Source organism: Uloborus diversus, chromosome 6 (assembly GCF_026930045.1).
Source record: "Uloborus diversus isolate 005 chromosome 6, Udiv.v.3.1, whole genome shotgun sequence".
Classification (NCBI taxonomy): domain Eukaryota; kingdom Metazoa; phylum Arthropoda; class Arachnida; order Araneae; family Uloboridae; genus Uloborus; species Uloborus diversus.
Genome location: NC_072736.1, coordinates 95,513,918 through 95,522,530, shown reverse-complemented (window position 1 = coordinate 95,522,530; position 8,613 = coordinate 95,513,918). Strand labels below are relative to the sequence as shown.

Genomic DNA, 8,613 nt, shown 5'->3' with positions numbered 1-8,613 from the left:
GACTTATTTAGAGTTGCTCCTGTAATACTAAATCAATACAGGCATCTGTAATAGTTGTGGATTGCTAGTACGAGTGAAATATTTGAAACTAAAAATTTAAAAACTGTATTATGAAATGGAGTACCGTGCTTTTGTTTGTGTCTTACTTTAATCGTCTTTAACGCTTTTTGAAGTAATATAAAAAGCTGTTTTATTAAAAAAAGAATCCAAACATAACCCCTATTTTTATAACAGGTATTTAATTTCAATAAATTTTCGTTCAATTTTGAATATTTGGAAAAAATATATAGCATTAGTACCCATGGAAAATTAGAAGCAGTAAGGGGCAGAATTTCTTTGAGAAAATGTTATTTAAATACTCTCAACATTGTGCGTATTTATAAACAAGTCTTTTTATTTTGATTGTTTACGAGTCTTTTATCATTTTTTAAACTTGCACCTAAAACATTTAAATCTTAAATTTTACTTCCACATTTTTTTATTTATTTTATTTTTTTTTTTGCACGAAAAAGGTTACAAAAATTGCAACAACTATGAGCATAAAATTGTTTTGTTTCAAGAAAACAAACAAACAAAAATTAAATACTCAAATTCGAAAAGTGAGTACAGTGAATTCGAAGAAATTTTGTGCAGACATTTGTTTTAAATCCAATTACTAGGATGTAAAGTCGTTGTTTTTGTTCTGAATTTTTAATACTACTGTTTGTTTTTTTAAACGTTTAATAAGGTTTAAGAAAAAAAGCACTCGCGAAATAAAATGATTTTTTTAATCATCCGCATTATTGTCTTATTCTAATCTTAACTACTTAAAAACTTAACTGAAACTTAAGTGAAAAAATAATTACAATTTCAGTCTCATGTAATTAAAATGGGTTAAAGTTATAGTTTCTAATTTAAAAGCAATTTGCATTTTATTCTACAAAACAAATCGCTGGCACGCATGCAGTCATCTAAATTTATGTGCAAGTTAATGAAAAATACTTACACAAACAATTCAACTAAAAATTAATCTCCGTAGAACTATAAAAAAGTTTTTGAATTGAAAATATGATAACTATGGGGAGTGATAGAGATAAGCCTTGAAAATCCAGTAGTGATCATCCTTTCCGCCTCGAGAAAACAAGAAATTTACTTTTGACGTGTGGCAACAGCGTAAAAATAGAATAAGATTTATCTATTAAGATGAAGGCGACATAAGATTAATTTGGCCATTTTTATTGAAAGAAGTTTAATTAGATAGATGTAAATAATGTGTAAATAGTCTAAAATAAATGTGTTTTTGAATTCAAGCTTTTTCTTTGAAGAACGTCATGAACTTTTCTATTACTGCATAGACAATTTGGCTCACAAAGTAGAAAAATGTGTTACGAGACGGTAACATTTGGCGCCCCCGGGTGGGCTTTGTCTATTCAGCAATACAGATGGAATTATTATGACGTGATCGCCATGGAATGACTGACGAACTTTTGGTTATCCTCTGCAAGATTAAAAGAAGTAAGTTACCATTGCTTACTATACTGTAAGAAACAGAAAATACGATTTGATTGAATTTATAAAAGATATTGTGCTTATTTGCTGAAGTTTTAATTTAAGATAACTGCAATACGTAGATAATGGATGCGGTTAATAAAGCAAAGCGCACTGTTTTTAGAACTCAAACAACAAAATTAATCAACAAAATTGATGCCAAATTTAGAGAAGGTAACATAAATGAAGAGGATTTAGACCAATTTTTGGCAGAATTAGATTTGAAAGAAAAAGAACTTAATTGTCTCGACACTGAAATTCAAAAAACGATTGATTTGAAAGATTTAGAAGACGAAATTTTAAAATGCTATGAATACAACTCTAACATAGTAATTTGGCGATCAAAAGTGAAACGTGCCAAAACAAAATTTGAAGTTCCTTCCCATTTCATTGCGCCGACTGCGACGTTAAATGGTTCAGAAACAGAACAAAGAATTGTGATTCGGGAAAATGAAACTGCTCACATTAATCTACCGCGACTGATTATCGATAAATTTGATGGTGATCCATCAGATTGTCAAAGATTCTGGGACCAATATGAGTCTGCAATCCATAAGAATACCGATATTTCTAATGTAGACAAATTCAACTATTTACGTTCATATTTGAAAGGGGCAGCTTCGAATGCAATTAAAGGATTTAGCTTGACCAATAATAATTATCAATCAGCTATCGACACCTTAAAAGACCGTTTTGGCAAGAAAACCATAGTTATTAACTCTCATTTGAATAAGTTACTTAGCCTTAATGCCGTAAAAAGATCAAATGATGTTGTTTCCTTGCGTAAATTATTTGACACTTGTCAAACTGAAATAAGAAATTTGGAATCGCTGGGAGTAACAGAAGATAGCTATGGAACCCTACTTTGTCCGATTCTGATCAGATTACTGCCAAACGATATAGTATTAGAGATAACTAAAAAGTACACCATAGATGATGAATGGAAGGTTTCGGAAATAATGAAAATTTTAAAAGCCGAAGTAATAAGTCGGGAAAAGGCCGCAACTTTAATTTCAAGTTCAAGTACGCAGAACGCTGAGCACTTCCCCCCTGTACATAGTAAACGTGATTCTCAAGAACTGTCTCACAAAACTAGCAAAAATCGTCCTTCAACTGCGTCCGAATTGTTGAACGAAACAAAAATTAAGGGAGGTAAATGTTTTTTCTGTGAAGATGATAAACATTTATTACGAGATTGCAAAGAATTTAAGATGAAACAAATGAGTCAAAAAAGAGATTTTCTGATGAAACTAGGTTGCTGTTTTATTTGTTTTAATAAAGGACATTTAGCCAATAAATGTAGAAGCGTCATAAAATGCCGCATCTGTTCAAGACGTCATTATGAGATGATGTGTCCCGATATTAAGAGAAGTGGAATTAGGGAAAATTCTGAAGATAATGACAGTGAACTAGAGAAAAATGTTGATGATGTACATTCTATGACTTCCAAAGAGGTTATCTTGCAAACTTTAGTTGTAAAGTTAATTGGTAAAAATGAAGAACGAAATGTCCGTGCGGTTATTGATACAGGTTCACAGTTTTCATACATCTTGAAACCTACCGTTATAGAAATGGGATTTAAAGTGCAAGGAGAAGAAGAACTTAGTCATTCATTATTTGGTGGCGCAAAAACAAAAATTGAGAAGCATCGTTCTTATAAAATTCTTTTGGCAGATCTGAAAGGCAGTTATACTTGCAGTCTAGATGTTTTAGATCAAAACATTATTTGCAATGACATTCCAAGTATAAGAAAGGGACCTTGGTTAAAGGAGCTGAAAATGAAAGGCATTCATCTAACAGACGTTCAAAGAAACTTTGGACCGGTTGAAGTTCTTTTAGGTGCAGACGTTGCCGGAAAACTTTTCACAGGGAAACGTGAAGAATTAGCTTCCGGTTTAGTTGCTCTACATACTAAACTGGGATGGACTTTGCTAGGGAAAGTTCCACAAAATAATTGTAAAAGAAATTTTACTATGAGTGCTACAACTATGCTGTCCCAAAATGAAGTGTCAGTATCCAAGTTGTGGGATTTACAAATTATCGGAATAAGAGATCCAATTCAACAAAATTCTAAAGAAGATGCATATAAGGCAGTTATGAATTATTTCCAAAAAACTGTGAAACAAAACGAAGACGGCAGATACGAAGTAAATTTACCGTGGAAGATGGATAATGCCATTCTACACGATAATTATAATCTATCGTTGAAAAGACTTGAATCTACTTGTAGAAATTTAAACAAAAGAGGACTTCGAGATAAATATGATGAAGTTTTTGACGAATGGATTCAAGAAGGGATAATCGAAGAACTATCAAATTCTGAGATAGACATGCCAGCGCATTACCTACCTCATCGCCCGGTTATTAAAGAAAAAGGTACGACCAAGATTAGACCAGTGTTTGATGCGTCTTCAAAAGGTCCCAACCATCCCTCATTAAATGACTGTTTAGAAACAGGAATAAATTTAATCGAAACTATTCCTTCGATTTTTGCAAGGTTTAGAGTAGGAAAAATAGGGGTTGTTGCTGACATTAAAAGGGCCTTTTTGCAGATATCAGTGAATAAAGAAGACAGAGACTTTTTACGCTTTTTATGGTATAATAAGAACAATGAATTAACCATTTTTCGTCATACGAGAGTAGTTTTCGGCGTTACCAGTAGCGCTTTTCTCTTGTCAGCGGTTCTAGACCACCATTTATACAGAACATCATTAAGTGAGAAGGAAACAAGAGTGATTTCAGAAAAATTAATAAATAGTTTTTATGTAGATAACTGTGTAACAAGTGTGCATGATAAATTTGAGGCTCATACTTTCATAGAAGAGAGTACAAGAATAATGAAAGAAGGAAGATTTGAGCTGAGGGGGTGGGAAACTACCGCTCTTGATCCATTTTCTTTACAAGAAGCTAAATCTAACGTTCTGGGACTCGTCTGGGATAAAAATTGCGATTCTTTAGAGATTGATCCTACATGTCTTGAATTTGAAGAAAAAGCACTTACAAAAAGGAATCTCCTTTCTCTTGTGGGAATATTTTTTGATCCCATTGGTTTTCTAGCTCCAGTTTTGATTCAACCTAAGCTTCTGCTTCAAGAAATGTGGAAAACGAAGTTATCATGGGATATTGAAGCAAGTGAAGATAAAAAGAAAAGATTCTTGAAATGGAAAAAAGACATACCTCTTTTGCAAAATATTGAAATTCCAAGATGGTTAGGCATTACACCAGAAATAAATATTAGCTTCCACACATTTGTAGATGCAAGTCAAGTTGCTTATGCCGCTTGTGTCTTCATTAGATGTGAATATTCAGGAAGAGGAGTCAGTGTTCAGCTTCTGCAAGCAAAGGCTAGAATAACTCCCTTGAAGCCTATCACTATTCCTCGACTTGAGCTCATGGCCGCAACCATAGGAGCAAGACTTTATGTATCTTTGAAGGAATCTCCGAACTTAGAGCAGGTGAGATCATTCTTCTGGACTGATTCATCTACCGTTTTAGCTTGGATAAAGAGACCAGATCAATGGTCGGTTTTTGTGAGAAACAGAGTCAATGAGATTAGGAAACTAACAGAAGCAGACAATTGGTTCCACATAATTGGCCGTGAAAATATTGCGGACTTACTGTCAAGAGGATGTGGAGTGAAACAGTTACTGAAATCATCCTGGTGGTTAGGCCCTTCATGGTTAAAACAAACTGAAGATGACTGGCCTAAATCTTCGGTTAATATGAATGAAGAAGAAATTGAAAAGGAGAAACTCAGAGTGGCAGTCTCTGCAAATAACAGCGAAGTATTTTCCATAGCAGTTTATTTTGCTGAAAGACACTCAAAATTTTCGAAAATAGTAAGAATTCTAGCATGGATACTACGCTTTCGTCCAAAAGCTAAGAACTCTCAAAAGCTGGAAAAAATTACCGGGGACGAAGTTACTAATTCTGAGGAGACTCTTTTTCGCTGCATTCAAAGGGAAAGCTTTATCAATGAGAATTCCAAGAAAACACTTCAAGGTTTACAAGTCTATGAAGATAATGACGGAATTTTGAGAATGAAGTCCCGAATATTTAATGAAACTGAGACAGAACAATTTTCATTTCCCATTATTCTACCTTCAAAGCATCCATTGGTTAAAAGAATTATTGAAGAACAACATATCTTGAACAAACATGCAGGACCACTGATATTATTAACAATTCTGAGAGAAAGATTTTGGATTGTAAAAGGACGAAAGACTGTTCATTCGGTTGTAAGAGATTGTGTTATTTGCAAGAGGCAAAGAATTAAACATCTGGTGGCTCCTCTGCCACCTCTTCCTTCCCATAGAATAGAATTGTCTGCTACATTTCAAGTTACAGGGGTGGATCTGGCAGGTCCCCTTTTTACGAAGTCAGGAAGCAAAATTTGGATTGTGATATTTACTTGTGCGGTTTACAGATGTGTTCATTTGGAGTTGGTGGAATCAATTAGTACTACAGCGTTCATCTACGTTATGAGAAGATTTATTGCAAGACGTGGAAGAATTTCTGTAGTTTATTCCGATAATGGGACGAACTTTGTTGGATTAGATAAATCTCTAAATAAATTAGACTGGGACAAGATACAGAAAGAATTTGAAGTTTCTCAAATCAAATGGAAGTTTAATCCTCCATCGGCCCCATGGTGGGGAGGGTTTTGGGAAAGTCTAATAAAAATTCTCAAGAACCTTCTCCGAAAGAATTTAGGACGTTCTTCCTTAAATTATGAAGAACTTCTAACATTAGTTTGCGAATGCGAAGCAGTAATGAACAATAGACCTATAACATATGTCTCAGAGGATCCAGAACTTAAAACATTAACCCCAGCAATGTTTCTACGCAATCTACCTATGACAGATACACCTGACTTGGACAGCATAGAAAGAACATCCCTAAATAAAAGATTAAATTATTTACAAACTGTTCGCGATCATCTTAGAAAAAGATTTAGAGTTGAGTATCTTGGTTTTCTTCGCTCGAAATCCACGAAAATTCATGATTTGATAGCAGTGGGAGACATTGTCCTGATCGGTAGCGAAGATAAGAAGCGTCTGGACTGGCCCCTGGGAAAAGTAGTTCAGCTTTTCCCAGGAAAAGATAATGTCGTACGATTAGTACATCTGAAGACTGCAAAGGGCTTTGTGATGAGGCCAATACAGAGACTGTATCCTCTTGAACTTAGAGAGAATGACAGGTCAGACCTTCCTGTGTTCATCCAACAAGAGCCAAGAAATATTCCAATCTGTGCTGAGACTGTGAGGGACAGTGACTCTGGTGATGCACCCGTCACTGCACCGTCATAGAGCTGTGGAGACACAAAGGGGTGACTACTTGATGAACTGTGTCTCCTACAGAACTTTCCAGTTTGACATTAGACTTTTCTTGTTTCTTATGTTTAAGTATTTTGAATTATTTTATGATGTTTTGTTTTATTTTGGGGATTAATTAGTTAAGGACAAAATTATATTATTGATGAGATTTAGAGTTTGTTCAGAACTCAAGGTGGGGAGGATGATAGAGATAAGCCTTGAAAATCCAGTAGTGATCATCATTTCCGCCTCGAGAAAACAAGAAATTTACTTTTGACGTGTGGCAACAGCGTAAAAATAGAATAAGATTTATCTATTAAGATGAAGGCGACATAAGATTAATTTGGCCATTTTTATTGAAAGAAGTTTAATTAAATAGATGTAAATAATGTGTAAATAGTCTAAAATAAATGTGTTTTTGAATTCAAGCTTTTTCTTTGAAGAACGTCATGAACTTTTCTATTACTGCATAGACAATTTGGCTCACAAAGTAGAAAAATGTGTTACGAGACGGTAACAGGGAGTTTCCTAAACTTATTTTAAAAATATTTTTCTCATCATTATCAAACTTATTTAAAACGATTGATCAATTATTAAAGACAATTGAGTTGAAACTTCAATATTATTTGTAAGATTCCAGAAATAAACCTTTTTGTTTGCTGGTGAATTCATAGAAACACCTAGTAGTTCAATGATAGTAACTGCGTCATTTTGAATGTTCTCATAGTTGTCACTGCTGTGACGATTCATGATGAAACTTCAACCCATTACATGATCAGCCCGAAACCCCTTAACGCGCATGCCGCAGATAACGAACGGAGTTGCTACGTTGTAATAGCGCTTTTCTCCCCATTTTGCTATGGGGATTTTAATGTTGTTTTTGCTGCTCAGCTTGCATTCGAAAATCGCTTCGCTTTATAAGTTTTTTTGGCCCTGAATTAAATAGTGCAATAAAATACAAGGTTGCTAATATGTGCTGAAATATTCATTAAATTTACACAGTACTTAACGGGAAAATAATAAACAATAGAGGATAGGAGGAAAAGCAATTATTTTTATAACACTAATTATTTTATTGATTTATTTTTCTTTTTGCTTTTATCTCAGTATATCATTTTTTTTCTTTTTATACACTTAAGAAATAAAAACTGTTAAATGTAAGATGATCTATCTTTCAAAAGGGCTCAACAAAACATTCTTCAAACAATTGACTGATCGATCCAACCTGTGAGCAATGTAATTGAATGGACAAAAACGCTTTAACTGTGGGAATGATTTTCTAAGTGGATAACAAGCATTCTTTGGTGCCTTTTGATACATTGTGACCCTTCAAAACGACCAATAAACACAGAGACATCTCTTTGCTTTTCGGTTCTTTTATGGTAATTGCGATGACTTTTAAATCCCTTCTGAGTGTCCAGATATCAGTTGCTCAAGCGTGGGAAGTATTTTAAAGATAAATGATTACAGAAGATCAAAACTTGCGACTAATCCCCTATTTCCCTAAAGGATACTTTTGTGCATGCAACTAAAAGCCCCCAGGTGAGAGAGGAATAACAGAGACTGCCTGGGCGGATTCCCTAAGGAGGTGTCTTCCTTGGTGTCTTGTGGTCAACCCTTCCATATTATTTTCTTACAACGAAACAGTTTGAATCACAAAGGAATTTCAAAGCAAGCTTTACTGCTTGTATTTGAGAACATGTCTTCAGAAGAAAAAAAAAGAAAGTTTTGCTTGAAATCGAGTCGGATTGTTTTTCTTTTTTTTAAACAT

General features: G+C 34.1%; 1 protein-coding gene across 1 annotated transcript; it reads left to right on the top strand.

The window, feature by feature from the left end:
• Positions 1 to 1,613: 1,613 nt before the first annotated feature.
• On the top strand, positions 1,614 to 6,836 carry LOC129224871 (uncharacterized). The gene has a single exon (XM_054859418.1). The coding sequence runs from the start codon at positions 1,614 to 1,616 to the stop codon at positions 6,834 to 6,836; it is 5,223 nt and encodes a 1,740-aa protein (XP_054715393.1).
• Positions 6,837 to 8,613: the final 1,777 nt, after the last annotated feature.

Excerpts from the sequence above, each read along its gene's own strand:
- LOC129224871 (XM_054859418.1), top strand. The coding sequence starts at position 1,614 with ATGGATGCGGTTAATAAAGCAAAGCGCACTGTTTTTAGAACTCAAACA.